Source organism: Sorex araneus, chromosome 7 (assembly GCF_027595985.1).
Source record: "Sorex araneus isolate mSorAra2 chromosome 7, mSorAra2.pri, whole genome shotgun sequence".
In the NCBI taxonomy this organism is placed as follows: Eukaryota; Metazoa; Chordata; class Mammalia; order Eulipotyphla; family Soricidae; genus Sorex; species Sorex araneus.
In genome coordinates, this window is record NC_073308.1 from 29,435,476 (window position 1) to 29,451,455 (window position 15,980).

General features: G+C 35.6%; 1 protein-coding gene across 2 annotated transcripts in view; it reads right to left on the reverse strand.

Moving 5' to 3' along the window:
• Positions 1-5,276: 5,276 nt before the first annotated feature.
• KCNT2 (potassium sodium-activated channel subfamily T member 2) overlaps positions 5,277-15,980 on the reverse strand; it is a 368,079-nt gene continuing 357,375 nt past the window's right edge. For both annotated transcript variants that reach the window (XM_055144870.1, XM_004619919.2), the window contains 2 exons: positions 12,459-12,543; positions 5,277-7,940 (listed from right to left, as the gene is read on the reverse strand). In XM_055144870.1, coding sequence (XP_055000845.1) covers positions 7,829-7,940; positions 12,459-12,543 — 197 coding nt within the window. In that variant the 3' untranslated portion in view covers positions 5,277-7,828. The remainder of the gene's footprint in view (positions 7,941-12,458; positions 12,544-15,980) is intronic.

The following is a 15,980-nucleotide window of genomic DNA, read 5'->3' on the forward strand; positions in this document are numbered from 1 at the left end:
TTCCGGATTCCTTCTCTCACTTGAGTTAGATGTGATACTCCTAGCATAGCTCTTTTGATTCCTCTTTGGGATACCCTAATAGTGTTTTCATCCTGTTAAATGTTAATGAATAATATAATCATATTGGTACATAGGAAAAACACTTTTCAACAGATTTCTTGCCTGAAAGTTAGGTACCCTGAAATATTTTCATTCCAAAGTGATCAGGGAATCATCTTTCCTGATAGCCAAGGTGTTTGAGTTTTAATGATTCAGCAGTGGCTATTACTCTTTCTCCTCCTTCAAGCTGAATTGCAACATGCTTCCTAGTGCAAGGATAAATATTAATTTTACTAAGGTAAGAAATGCAATCTGCTTGTGTTTGACTTGGAGGACGTGCTGAACTTCGTAATGAACATTGTTCTTTAGCTAGAGATAATAAATCAGGCACAGCTACATAATTTTTTTAGCAACATGTTTTCCAGTAGCAACATCAATTATTTCAGCTATTTTGCAGCATGATTTTCAGAAAAACATTTAAAATCAACTAGTTTTCATTAAAAAATTACAGCAGAATTTTCTTTTGTCAGAAGTAAGTGATTTGTTGCATTTTTGGCCTAAGAGTATCTAATTCAAATATTTTCCAGGAGTTATTTTGTGGATATTTAAATCCCTTTTGATTTTGTTTGCTTCAAAAAATACTTTTTAAATTATGAATTTATATAATAAAATTTCAGATTGTTGTCTTTATTTTCCTATATATGTGTAATTACCATCACTCTAATCATCAACATTTCAGTACTATCCCACAATCTAAAATTTTTAGTAAGAAAACTAAGTATTTCTTTATGTTTGTATTATTCTAATTATGTACATTATATATTTTCCAATGAATCCATATTTTCATAATCTTTTATCCTAAAATGTCATATCGTTTTATGCATTTTATCTCATTCTACATAAAGGGAGCTATTTATCTTTCCTTTCTTTTTATTTTCTCATCTTCCTTCCTTCCTTCCTTCCTTCCTTCCTTCCTTCCTTCCTTCCTTCCTTTCTTCCTTCCTTCCTTTTTTTTTTTTGCTGAGCCTATGATTATTGTTGCATAGTAGAGTGTTTTGCTGAGTTTATTTCCCAAAGAACTACTTTCCATAAAAAAAAAATCTTGTGATTATATAATTGAATATTTGAGTTCGTCTTAAATTCATTGTGTTGAAATGCTATCCTCCACAGTATTACAAGATGGATGTTGCGAAATAATTAGATGAAATAATGAAAATGGAGTCTTTCTAGATGGGATGAATACTCCTCTAAAGCAACTAACAGAACATGCTTCTCTCCATAACTTGCCTGTGACTGTAAAGACAGCCATCCATAATCCAGAAAGCAATATCTCCCCAGAAAACAAATCTGCTGGTGTCTTGATCTTGGCATTCCCGGTTTCAAAGAATTGTGAAAAATAAGCGAGTGTTGTTTAAGTTACTCAACATATTTGTTTTAGTATTCTGAATAGAGTAAGGCATCACTGGTATTGAGAAGTAGGGTTACTGCTATCACAAATATGCGCAAATATGAAAGTAACTTTGTGATTGGATAATGCATAGAAGTTGAAAAAGCTTTCAGATATTTCATAAAATCCTTCGTTGCTTTGAATGGGCCATAAAAAGTAATTCTTGTGACAGCTCCAGAGAAAGATAAAGAAAAAGGAAAAAGAAATAGAATCCTAATCTCCTTAAAGAATACCTAAGTGCCCACAAATAGAATGTAGGTAGGCTTTCTAACGACATCTCAGAGTGAAATTAGGAACATGTTATTGAAACTGGAGAAGCAATCCATCCTTGTCAGAGGTGGCAACCACATTCTAGTGCTTTATAAAACAGAACTTGCAAGGGACAAAAATTGGTTTTTTTATAGCTGAGAAGCTCTCTAAGGAAAAGTTTTGAAGGTACACCGGGAATCCTTCTGATTGTTTATAGTAAAATAGAAGAAAGAAATAACTTAAAGTTGGAATTGTTAAGCTAAAGGAAAGCTGAAATAAAAAATTTGTATAATTATCAGTCTAGACATAGTACAATAAATTAAGACTCTCAGAGGTGAGATTAAGAGAGACAGACTCTAGGAATTTAGTATGGATCACCTAGCAAAAGAAACAACCAGCATTTTTGGTTCGTTTTAGTCTGAGGGTTACACTCAGCAGTGTTCAGGGTTTTCTTCCTGACTCTTTACTCAGGGATCACTGCTAGTACGGCTCATGGACCATATGGGGTGCCCGGGGATCTAACTCCAGTCTGCTACCTGCAGGGCAAGTACCCTACCCACGCTTCTATTTCTCTGGCCCAGTGAAGAATGGTGATGAAGCCAGTTCAGAGATTGCCAGAGCTCCCACTCCTATCAGCGATCCAGAGTCAAGGGCCCAGGGCACAGAGCACTTTCAAAGGAGCCCCACCGGTACCAGAAGACCTGGGCACACTTTCATTTATCAAAGAGGATTTTTAAAAACCATGACAATAATTAGTAACATAAAGTACAATTTGAAGATGGTGTTTCAAAGGAAACTTATTTTATTTGATGTTGAGGCCACACCTGGAAGTGTTCAGCAGCTACTTCCGGCCTAGTGGTGAGGGGGTCATTCCTGGTGGTGCTTGGGATCCCATGTGGTATCGGGAATTGAACCTGAGCCTCCTGCATACAAAGCACACATTTTACCATTGAACCACACCTGCCCCTTGTCCTGGACCGCCGAACATTTTGGATATAAATAAATAAATTAAATCAATTGAATAATACGTTAGTTCAAAGTAATTGCTTTACTTTAGTTAGTTCCCAAGTAATTGCTTTATTAGAACTGTTAGCTGTAGAGGAGAGAGGAAGGAAAGTAGGTGATCAAGTTAATCTCACTGGTCACTTTTAATCTTCAAAAGTAGTCAAAATAGATAAAGGACTAGCAAATAAGAGAACACAATAAAAGTGGACTTTTCTTCGTCTCCGTGTTTGTGCCTTGAAGGAGGGCACTCTTTGCCTCCTCACCACTGTCCAAGCAGACTGGAGTCAGCAGTGGTTTTCTTTTTCTTTCTTTCTTTTTTTTTTGAAGTAACAGATTTTATTTAGAGGTTTTTGAGGGAAAGAGGAAGGGATAAGTGGTAGAGAGAACAGTAAGAATAACATGCTCAAGAGAGAACGTGGGCTTCTCCAAGGGTGGAGAGAGCTCTACACACATACTAGCACTAAACACGAAAGCATGAAAGTACACATCTCAAGAGGGGAGATGTGGGCGACACATGTGCTTGGGCACCACGTGCTCAGCCACGTGGACACAAGCAGCACATGGGCTCAGGCAGCATATGCGTGCCTTATTATTTTTTTTTCAGCAGTGGTTTTCACCTGTACTCATATGGCCAAAAGAATCAACGAAAACCAAAGGGACAAAGATGCTGGGCAGCAGCTATGGAGAGGTCAGCCTGAGTGCTCAGTGACAGTACAATAATGACAGAGCAGCGAGAGACAGGGGGGACCCGTAAGAACTCAGAGGGATGGCTGTTTAGCTGGGACCTAGGTCAGTGCATCCCAAACTACCTGTGGTATAAATATCTGGAGGTGTGGGTGCAAATCTTTCATATGAAACTAAGGAATCAAACCATCTTGTCTGTGATGGAAGGCTGTGATGGATCAATTGTGCATAAATTGATCGACCACACTTCAAGCTACTCTGTCCATCCAAATAAAAGATTGGAGCAATCCTCTGAATGGAACAGAGATGAACAAGATTGTCGTATTTTCTCCAACTCTGCCACTTCGATTGCTGTCCTTGGTATTTGAAATCACATTATCTCAAATTTAATCAGGTGGAAAACTTCCCACACTTGTTTTGAAATGAGGAGCCATGCAGTGATTTCAGAAAGTGTAATATAGGGAACGCTAACTTGTGGCAGAGCTTCCGAGTAGCACAGACTGGTTCATAATAGAGAACTTGAAAATGTCAGTGAGGGTAGCTATAAAGAGACACATTGTCTTTAGGACTGATGTGATGGAGTGTCCTAATATTGAAGTCAAAGTTCTTCACGGAAATTTTGATGGAAATTTGAAAAGATGGAAAAATTGAAGATCCCAGTTTTGCACAAATATAATACTGATGATGTGCTCATAAAACTTGCCAAAATTCTGAGGAAAGCCACGATGTGGATTTGCCTCATTGAACACACAGCTACAAATCATGTGATGGGGATAACTAAAGGAAGTCGCTGGTCACTGGGCATGTTGACTGCTGTAAATACATTTAGAGCCATTCTCTGGAGAATCACCCACAGAGCAGGAGCGTCACCGATTTGTTGCTGGTTCTCCACAGAATAATGCTGCAGATTTTAGTCCTTTGCAAAAAATAGCAGAGTAGCCTGTAACACTTTTTTGTCTTCTGGATTTATGCATGGACTGGAGCAATAGCACAACGGATAGGGCATTTGCTTTGCACTCAGCCCAGCTGCCTTCAATTCCTCCATCCCTCTCGGAGAGCCCAGCAAGCTACCGAGAGTATCCCGCCTGCATGGCAAAGCCTGACAAGCTACCTGTGGTGTATTCAACATGTCAAGAAACAGTAACAAGTCTCACAATGGAGATGTTACTGGTGCCCACTCGAGCAAATAGATGAACAATGGGACGACAGTGCAGTGCTACAGTGGACTTATGCATAGGAAGAAAGAAAATCTAGTAAACTCTCTACCATGTGATACGACACTAGTTCTACTTCCTCGTTTCTCAAGATTTTAGTCGGTTTATTGGTTCTTTGATACATATATGTATACATATATATATGTTGAGATTTTAGATATACTTACCATGAGTAATAGAAGAAATGTGTGTGCTCCATTTTCCTGGTTTTGCATTTAAATTTATTTTTCTTTAAATGATCTGGCTTCTAAATTACTGTGCTGTAACATTATTCTGCTTTGTATAAAGCCTATCTATATCTAGCCACTCACAAACACATACACACACACACACACACACACACACACACTTCTCTTCCATCACCCTTGCTAGTTATTTTCCATTTACTTTCCCTTTGTTCATTATATTTCCCCATCTATGCCCTCCCTTCACTTTCTCTTCTTTACTTCTTTCTCCATTCTTGTCATGTAACTTATTCAGAATCTATTACATGAAGACACAATTCAGTGACATTTCTTTTATGACTGTCTTTTCTAATCATACCACCTTAGTGTTTATTTTGTTTTGAACAAAAAAATGACAACTTGTATGCTTCCAAAGTATACAGTGTTTAAAAGTTTTTGGCAAGGCACACAGCAGTTTTTCATCATCAGAAATAATTTTATTATTTGTTTCAAATCAATTGAATATAACTGGTAGCAAAATGGTACATTAACGATAAACAAAACCAATTCCCATAGAGTTACACAAGGACTATTATTGAACGTTTGTTTTATTTTCATATGCAAGAGCAATTATTTTTTAAAAGGCAACAGTCTTTAAAAGGCTTTTAAAAGCATGTTTTATTTTTTAAATAACAGACTAATAAACTACCTTTATTATAGCAAGCTAATATGAATTGTGTCAAATATTAAATTTGGAAGAGTGTTCATAATAAAAAATAAATATTGTAAAATTCATTAAACACAATTTCAGTTTTATAGGAAATATAGTCATCTCCTAGCTTAAAACCCGATTCTTAACAACTGTCATAATGCAAAAATAGCAAACTTGAGCTTTTTGGGGAAATAGAAGATTCATAAAATCTCACATTTATTCCTAAAAATAGTGGTAATGAATTAAAGAAATGGCAATTCAAACAAAGTTTACACTGAATATTGATGCGTGAATATTAAACAAGTATTGTTCTCTGTTACATATATTATCTCAATTTACCTTAAGTTTGAACAATTTATATGTGAATGTTTGTCAAATACAGTTTTTGTGTTTTTCAACAAACAGATGTAAAAATGCATATGATCTTCAAGATTTGTTTAAAATTTATGAAAATTTTTATAAATTAAACTTCCTTATCTGAATAGTGAAATGAAGGATATGCTTTTAAAGTAATTCTTGGTGTTCTCCTGATTCTAAATGAGATTAATGCAAAATACTAAAAGACAACAATAACAACAATTAGGTCTTTGATGTTCTCTAAACCAAAATATGTAATTGCTATAAAACTTAATTTTCCATTTTCTTTTACATTTTAATTTATGTAGAGCTACCTGGGGGATATTAAACTTTGTTTTGATATATTTACTTATTTTTTTATTAAGGAAATAATGCATGAAAACATTGCAGAAACTTCAAGTAGTCATCCCTGGAAATCAACATGCTTATTATACACTACATTAAAGTCACTACTAAAGTTCCAAATCTAGGGCCCGAGTAATAGTAGAGTGGGTTGGGCATTTTCCTTGCACGAAGCTGACCCAGGTTCAACCGCCGGCACCTCATACGGTACTCCAGGAGTGATCCTGAGTGCAGAGCCATCAATAGTCCTGAGCACAGCCAAGTGTGGCCCCCCAAACAAACAAAACAACAAAAGCATTCCTTTTAAATTCATTTTATTCTCATATGATCTACTTCTTTATAAAATGTCAAGAATGTCAAATTCAGCTAGAAAGGAAAAATAAAATAATTAGGAAAAAATGTATTTAAATTTACCGATGTCTCCTTTAATTACACTACCACTACTCGGCAAGTTGTGTTGCAGTAGTTTTTAATTTGTTTCTGTAGAGGAATAACAGCAACGAAAACAGAAGCAGTAGTGTCACTAAGAATCAATTTAATTAATAATTATCAAATCTTGCAAAACTCATGGTAAATTTAAATGGCAAATCTATTTATCTTAATGATGTGCTCTTTCATGCAATATCAAAACATAATTTCTGTAGATAATTTTCCTCAATAAAAATAAAAACTTTTAACTAAAATTTTTTGTGTGCTTATTTCAACACTGAAGTCAGATATGAGGGGTTTTGTGTTCTAAATGTTTTGCATTTGCAACAGCATGAAACTGTTTGAAATTTAAAGTCTCTTTCTAATGAATTATACTATTTTGATATATGAAAAATGGTCAAGCCCAAGAGTTTGAACAAACCATTACTGAATTTATGTGTTAGTATTTAAATTCTTTGATTCAATTCTAAGTCACAGTTATTTTTTCTATTCTTGGTGGTCTTTTAAGAGAACAATACTTATTTGCTCTTTAGCATACTGTTCTTGGCTTATGTTTTGGTTACTTTAGTGTAATAAAACATGCTATGAACATTTCAAGTTATGAAATGAATATATTAGGACACATCAACAAAAAATATAAAAGGACTTAAATATTCAATCTAAAGCAAACTATGATTCTTACACAAATGTTAATCATACAAGTTTGTTAGTCTTTGTGTAGAGAAGACTAGACATGATGGGCTCTAGTTTATAAAACAACAAGTTTAAAGAATATAATATATATTTCATTTTTAAGAGGAGAAACAACCTTCTATATCCATTTTGATGCACCAAAGATAGTGGATTTTTAGCTCTTTCATGAAACCTTAATACCTTGAAAAATGTCCTTATAGGTTTTGGATTCTTCTCAAATAAATAAATATTAAATTTAACTGTTTTAGTTTCAATTTAGGTTTTTACAATAATTCCACAAGTCTTCCAAATATCCGTAAGAATTCTAATAAATAATATATTAAATCTCAAAATAATCTATACTTCTAAGAGGATAGATATTTTAAAATATGAGATAGCTGAATATATTGTCATCTATTTTATTCATGCCAGTAATACTTTCCTTGCCTGCTATTTGGAACTACCTCAAGCAAAATAACTGTAGGAAAAAAAAAGTCTCATTTTCCTTTTTTTATCAAAGTTGAGTTTCCTCTCGAGAATCTGGACCACTGGCATTACAGATGCTGTTTTTCCGGCTGGGTTCACGGTTGGGAAGATATGCCAATGGATCTGGTCTGATTAAGTACCTAATAAAGAAAAAGAAAGCAAGTAACTGCAGTCAGAAGCAAAGATGAGGCCAGTTCACACTGAAATTTTTCATGGCTATTTCAAATGTATTTGGTCAGCTTTCAGGTTACCCAAACCAGCACTTCTCAACCAGGATCCTCTGGATCTCTGTGGGTGCTGAGGATCTTTCAGACAGAACACAGGTGAAAAACTGTATGGGTACAGTGGCTGCATGTGAAGACTGGAGAGCAAACTGGTAGGACAGGTTCACGCTTTCAGGCTTGTTTTTAATCATTCATAAATAAACCTGACTAAATGAATTTTACAAATCTTTAGAAAATAAATGTTCTATAATTCTATGAATTAATTATTTATTATGTTATGGAGGATATCCAAAATAATATTTTAGTTATCTGTAAATCAATTGCTTTAAAATTCTGGGTAGGCATAAGATATTATATAAAATATGGCACACAAGTCTCAATTTCTTTTACTAGTAAATATAAAACCGTTTACCTCCTAAACACACACATTTCTATACTGTTAGATTTTGTTTAAACGGGATGTTTTATTTCAACGTTCAACTGATACCCTGAGAACAGTTTTCTTGAGTACTTCTAAAATGCTGTGCTTAAACCTAGAATATTAAATATCACAAACCTCGCCCCTTCTCCTGAAGATCAGTAACTTTAATATATGAAGCAGATATAAGGAAGAACAGTAAATTATAATTACAGATGGACAAAAAGAACAGAACAAATTAGAGAATACTCCATTTAGATGTGACTGAGTTTGATTTACTGGATTTGCAAAAAACAGACGGCAATTGGCAATTCCAAACATGAACTCTGTAGCATAGTTTTATATTCATATTAAGGGGTACAAAATACATGAACAGAAACAAAAAGTGAGGGTGTGTTCAGAGAGATAGTACAACAGATAGGGGATTGCCTTGCATGAGACTGATCCAGATTCTATCCCTGGCACCTCCTATGGTCCCCCGAACAGTGCCAGGAGTAATTGCTGAGAGTTAAGGCAAGAGGACACACTAAATACAGCCAGAAGTCACCCCAAAATAAAACAAAACAAAGAAACAAACAAAGAAAAGCAACCAAAAAAAGTGAGCGAAAAGTGAGTGCACTAATGATGTGCTTTTCCTGTTAAAAGCAAAAGAAAAAATATTCATAAACATTTCCTTAGTGAAAATGGGAAAAAGCAATGTAGAATACTGGTGCCTATTTTTTTTTGGTTAAAAAGTGAAGATTATTGTCCTCGAATCTATAAACTAGATTTTGTTATTCATTCATGCTGCTTTGTAATTAATTTAAATATCAACAGCATTTTTGATCAATGAGGTAAACAAATAGTGGACATTAAGATTTTCAATGTCCTATCTCCAAATGATTTATTGCTCTTTGAGGCCAATTAATGTCATTCCTTCATTTAAAATGAATTTCTCAAAGCAATAAAAAGTTATTACTGAAGTTACACTAAAGTTCAATTGTCTCAATTCAACAAATAAACAAATATTTAGATAGAAAGTCAAACTGGAAAGTTCATTTAAAAGTAATAAAAAATGCCAATTTTTAAATGTATTTTTCTTGTATGCACTGCAAAATACATATTTTATTTGTAAAGTAAACAATTTGGAGGATTGTGGAAATAACTGCGATGGAAGAGTCCATGTGTAAGAGCCTGGACTCAACCCGCAGCACCACAGAGCCTTCCGTGACTGCAGAATATGGTGACACGTATGAGGGGGTCGACCACCACAGGTCTGTGTCTGATTCCGCAGCATTAGTGGCCTGAGCATGGCTGGGAATGGCCATTGACTTCTCTACCTCACTCGGCGTGTTCTTGTAAAAATATAAATAAAGACTAAACATTTGAAGAGTCATTTTATATTATAAAAATATGCTCATAAACTCTAAAGGCTAATAACATCTTTTCATTTCATCAAAAATAAGCAAAATAATTGCACTGGTTCAAGAAATCTACGATTTGTTAAGAGAGAGGCAAATAAAACTTTCAAAACCCTCTATTAATTGACACAATTATAGTTCACTTAAAAACGAGGTATACAAGGTTGGTATAGCATCATAGATCTAAAGGAAAATGTGTATAAACTTGGATGCAAGAAAATCTTCACAGCTTTGTTTAGTAGTTGTAATATATTAAGTGTAATGTCTAGAATCACCAGTTGAGTGTTACGTGCACCATAAGTAAGACATTTTCATCTACCATCAAGTCCTCCATAAATCCAACATCACCATTAGACACATTTTTGACAGTTTCTTTTTAAATCTAGCAGTTAAAATCATCATTCATCTTATTGCCCCCAATCAGTATCATCAATGACTAAATAAAGTACTATTAGCTTGACAGTTATATCTTAGGTTCATTACAGAAATTTTTTCACATTGATTTTGGGCAAAAGTTAGTTCTGCCGATAAGTTTTCCTAAGCCGTCCTTGAAATGCTTTAATTTTTCTGTGCTAAAATGGTACAACTCTTATTGTGTAATATTCACTCATTCTACTATTTTCTGTAATTTTGTATCTCTTCTTAGGGAGAACCATTCTCTGTCTTAGCTTTATTCCTCTAAAAGACAAAAGCTAAATATTTTCTATATAGAGAAAGCTTCTCTTTAAGTCCCTTGTACTCTATCTTTGTATCTTTCCTTGACAGTTGCATTTAGCACTTTGAATGATGTACCTCATCTCTAGCCGCATCATCTTTCTTTTCTTCTCAATCAGCAGCTCCACCTTTCTGCTTGAAAAATTGGTTCCCAATTCTAAGTTGTTTCAGTTAACAGTCTGTTTTTTTTATTCACATATATTTGATACTTTGAAACCACGCAGACTCCTTCTTTTACAATTTCCATATCAATGTCCAAATATCACATATTGCCTTCACATCAAATCTATGTAGAAAACTCCATTATCCTGATGCAGGCAACTTCTTGTTTCCCTCACCATGAATAACAACTTTTTAACTGGTTTCCCTATTTTTATTCATTTTGTGGTCACACCAAGAAGTCTTTGGGGTTTATTCCTGGCTCTGTGCTCAGAGATCGCTCCTGTATTGGCTCGGTAAAGAACATATGTGGTACCAGAGATCGAACCCAAGTTGGCTGTGTACAAGGTAAATGCGCTATTTTTCTTGTCCTGGTTTCTCTATTTTCATACATGCCTTCACCTTAATATTTTTTGATAATTAATTCTATTGGTTTTTAAAGCTGTATCCTTACTACTCTTTTATCCCTCACAAACTGGCAAAGGATAAAATTAGGATTCTCAATTTTGGTATATTCCTAGCTTTAGTTCTAAACCACTCACATGGGCTCATTCTATGCTCTTGAACATAATGTTCTCTTCTAAATCTCTGACGCTGGGGCCTCAGCAATAGGACAGTGGGCAGAGTGTTTGCCTTGCACATGGCCGACCCAGGTTCAGTCTTGGCATCCCATACGGTCCCCTCAGCACCGCCAGGAGTGATTCCTGAGTGCAGAGCCAGGAGTAACCCCTGAGCACCGCCATTGCCGGGTATAACCAAAAAGTCAAAAGAAAAAAATCTTTGACCTTACAAGGTAGAAAGATGTTTTGTGGACTTAAGCAATAGACTTTTGGATATTTTATAGACCTAAGATCCACCCCAAGATGTTTGGATGCTTGGCATTCACCTTATATTACTTAGGCCATTTGAAATTTATTCCCTTGGATGAGTGACTCTTGATTTAGTTCAGCCTCAGGGCCATATGCTTCAAGGGCAGATTTCTATTCGGAATTATTCTCCTATTCCAACAAGTGATAAAAATGCCTTTTCTAAATTCTTGCTACTCTTGTTTACATGTGTTTCCCATTGTCTATAAGATTGAGATTAATTTTTTTTGTCTTGTAATATCCTGCCAGAATCAAGTATAATAGTACAGTACAGACAGACTGTACTGATAACAATGATATTGTTGCCAAAATGTCATATTACTCTTTAGTTTGGCACCATGCAAAAAAGTGGAGCATTATTAATGAAACTACCAGATTGTGTGAAACACAGATTGCAGCTCTGGAATCAGTATGTTAAGCCAACTGTAATAAGTGTACATGTTTAATATATAGAATTCTATGAATAAAACTTTAGTCATGGGCCTCTCCCAATCAAGTATTTCTACCTATTTTACTTGAGTGTTTAGGAGTTCTAAAATAGAGGCAAATCTCATGGGATATTTCAGGTCTTATCTCAATCATTCTTTTACTATTACATATATTTTTCTCCTCTTTCATAAATATATTGTAAGTTATATAATACAGGATTCAAGGTCTCTTCCTTCCTTTACTCTACTACACTATTACAGTGATTTTAAATGGCATGACACTAAAGAAGACAAAATGCTTTTGCTTTCTGAACACAAATAGCCTTACATTTTCAAATATTTTTTCTACAATTAAAATGAGACTAAAATGATAAACACAAAAATATTAAAGTAAATAATCTGTTGGCTTCTAAAAATAAATGCTTTGCAAAACATAGAGATCAACTTACACGACGTCATTCAGCTCTAGTCTGGTATCTGGAGACGGGTTAATCAGTATGTAAGAGAGGGTACTTTGATGGTCATTCATTTCATCTAGAAGATAAAGAAATGACAAGTTTGTTGAAATACTTGTGGAAAATTATAGGAATTCATGTAGTACATCTTAGGTCCAAGCCACATAGTTGAAAAATTTGAAATAGTTTTTGCTCATAGTATAAGTGTGTTTGACTTAGTTGGTTTGTACTTCCCACCTTGCCACAGGGAGCTTATGTTTATTGGGCTTCTGCCATCATACTGCCCCTCATTCCCAACTCCTCCTGTCTCTTCTGCTCATCTCTCCGTGCTCCATATCTCTTGCTGCCGCGGTCTCTCTTGTCTCTCCACACACCTGCTCCTGATTCTTCCCCTACATTCTTCTCCCTCTGTCCCCTTCGGTATTACATCTTGCTGCCCTGGTCTCTCTCTTGCCTCTCCCCTAACTCCCCAGCATTCAGGGTGGACATCACACCCCGCCTGGTAGCACATTCAACATATCAAAAGCCCTTCTTGATCTCTGATCAGGCTCAAGGGAAGAAAATACCAGCTAGAGGTTTTACTCCTCTCCTTAGTCCAATAACTTAACATCTTAATTCACATCTTAATTCTACTTCTTAATATTCTACTTAATTTGACTTCTTAACATCTTGCATGGACACAGTAAGAGATACATTGAGCTTGTAGGGTGGCTCTCCTGGGAACATCTCATTATAGATCTCAGACTACAGTGCTCAGGCCAGATTAATCATTCCTAACCCTAGCAGAGTCCTATCTAGTTATTGCTTTTTAGATCATGACAGAATTTGTCCGTGACCTGTATTCTTAACTTATAGTTAAGTATTATGGTGCTTTGGCCAGGCCCATTTCGATGCCAGGGTATCTCACAGTTTGCTTTGGGTCCATCCAGTTTTTCGTCGGGACTCCGATTTTGGGGTGCTAGGAAGTAAGGGCAACTGAAGCTTAAGTCAAGAGAACAGATGTCCAGGGTGAATATCATTCAATTAACAATCAAGTTACAAAAGCAGAACATTAGCTGTCTTTCTGTGTCTATACAAAAAGGACATTGCTCTCAATCAACTATGGAAAGGACTTAAGGAGAAGAGAAAGACAATATTTACAAGTTAACAGAGCACAAAGAAAGAGGCTACAAATAAACACAGAGAATTGGGAGCACTGTTATGGGAGTAAGCCAATAAACCTAAGCTCCCTGTGGCAAGGCGGAAAGGACAAACCAATGTTATCCTACATTTGACCATTTTCTTTTTTTTTTTTTCTTTTTGGGTCACACCCGGCTATGCACAGGGGTTACTCCTGGCTTTGCACTCAGGAATTACCCTTGGCGGTGCTCAGGGGACCATATGGGATGCTGGGATTCGAACCCAGGTCGGCCACATGCAAGGCAAACGCCCTATCTGCTGTGCTATCATTCCAGCCCCAACATTTGACCATTTTCAAATTACTATTATTACAAATAAATCTGACAGGTATTAATTTTGTGCAATAATGATAAAAAATAAAATATTTAATTCTGTTTAGAACCACCAAAGCTGTATTTTTCTCTGTAAGATATGACACTGAAAATTATTCAGATTTAAAATTATTAGATACTATTTATTTTATTTATTAACCTTTATCAATTTTGAAATATAATTGTGGCTATAGAAATTATCCAAGAAGAGACATTTTTATTGGGTTATTTTCTGAAGACATTTATGACTTTGCCTTTGGAAAACACTGCAGAAGCATATCTAAATAGCTTTAAGACCATGAATATCTTGACTTTCTTAGATGATAAAACTGATAGAAAGCTTTACAATATTTCTGCAGAATGCAAGGGATGTGGTGGTGGAAAATAACCAAAAGCTTAAAAAAAGTCAAGTGAACTATCAAATCACTTGCTTTTGCTCTAAGACAAATACTTGTTCTCTTTCGTTAGTCATAGGTACCGCTCCAGTGACCACTTAATGATTTGGGAAAACAGGAGATTCCAGGGATCAAACCTAGCCGCCACCTTCGTCCCACTCCAATACACAAGACCTATATTCAATCACTAGAGTCTGTCCATTAAACATTTTCAAAATGAAAGACTGAGCCTTTAATTTTTTCCAGTTCACTCCAAAATGTCCTCTAGCTTCAGATGTGGACAGCTGACTTAGCATGAGATAGGACATTGGAGAAGAAAAGAAAACAGTACTTTGGAACTTAAATTTTCCAGCTTTGAAGTACATGCTGAGATTCTGATTAAAAAGTAAAGTGTAATTTACCAACTACACAGATGGGGTGGGGGACCGGGGGCAGGGCGGGGTGGGGTGGGAGGTTTACTGTGGTTCTTGGTGGTGGAATACATGCACTGGTAGAGGGATGGGTGTTCGAGCATTATGTAACTGAGACTTAAGCCCTAAAGCTTTGTAACTTTCAACATGGTGATTCAATAATAAAAAAAAAAATTTAAAAAAAGCCCAACTTAACAAGCCATGTGAACACATATTTAAACTAGCAGCATCCTTTAAGGATAAAGATTTTAGGCTGGGAGGTTACTCTTTAAAATTCTACTCTACAGATGAGGAGAATTTCAAAGATTAGTGCACACGTCTTGCACGTGGCAGGCCTGGATTCTGTCCTTGGCAATGCACGGTTCCCTGAGCAGCACTGGGAGTGAACCCTGAGACCACACTGGCAACAGCCCCTGAGCACTGCTGAGTAAGACATAAAATCCAAACTACACCAAACCTCTCTCTCTGGAACTAAAGCATCCTTCTAGCCATTTCAGTTGTTGACAAACGTGGTTCTTGAAAGACATACTAAAGTTTGTAATTTGATTAAGACCTAAGAATGGATTTTGTACCAACAAAGACATAATATTTTAACTGCAAAAGCTGAATTTATTTAAAATAAAAATAGAGTAGGTGGTAATAATTTCATGCGGTGAATAATATATATATTATTTTCATAAAATCCTATATTCATCAAACTAGAAACCCATCATTTAAATATGAAACAAAATACTTTGTTTAGTTTGTACAAATATGATAAGGCAGACAAACTACAGCATAATGGACTTAACATAAGTTTACTAATAGCCCTACTTTAACCATAGCAATGTGGCACTGTAGCACTGTCGTCCTGTTGTTCATAGATTTGCTTGGATGGGCATCAGTAACATCTCTATTGTGAAACTTGTTATTACTGGTTTTGGCATATCGAATATGCCATGGCTACCTTGCCGGGCTCCCTGAGAGGGACAGAGGAATCGAACCTGGGTCGGCCGCGTGCAAAGCAAACGTCCTACCCGCTGTGCTATTGCTCCAGTCTGCTCTAACCATAAGACCAACTAATTAGTAGTTATGAGTAACATATTTTGTTTCATATTTCTAGGGAATATATCATTACAGGAGTAAGAGTGGCAGGTAAAGAACAGTGCAGTGATATTATAGATACATATATTTATATATATATGATTAAAAACTAACAATGGGATGATGGTGCTACAGGTG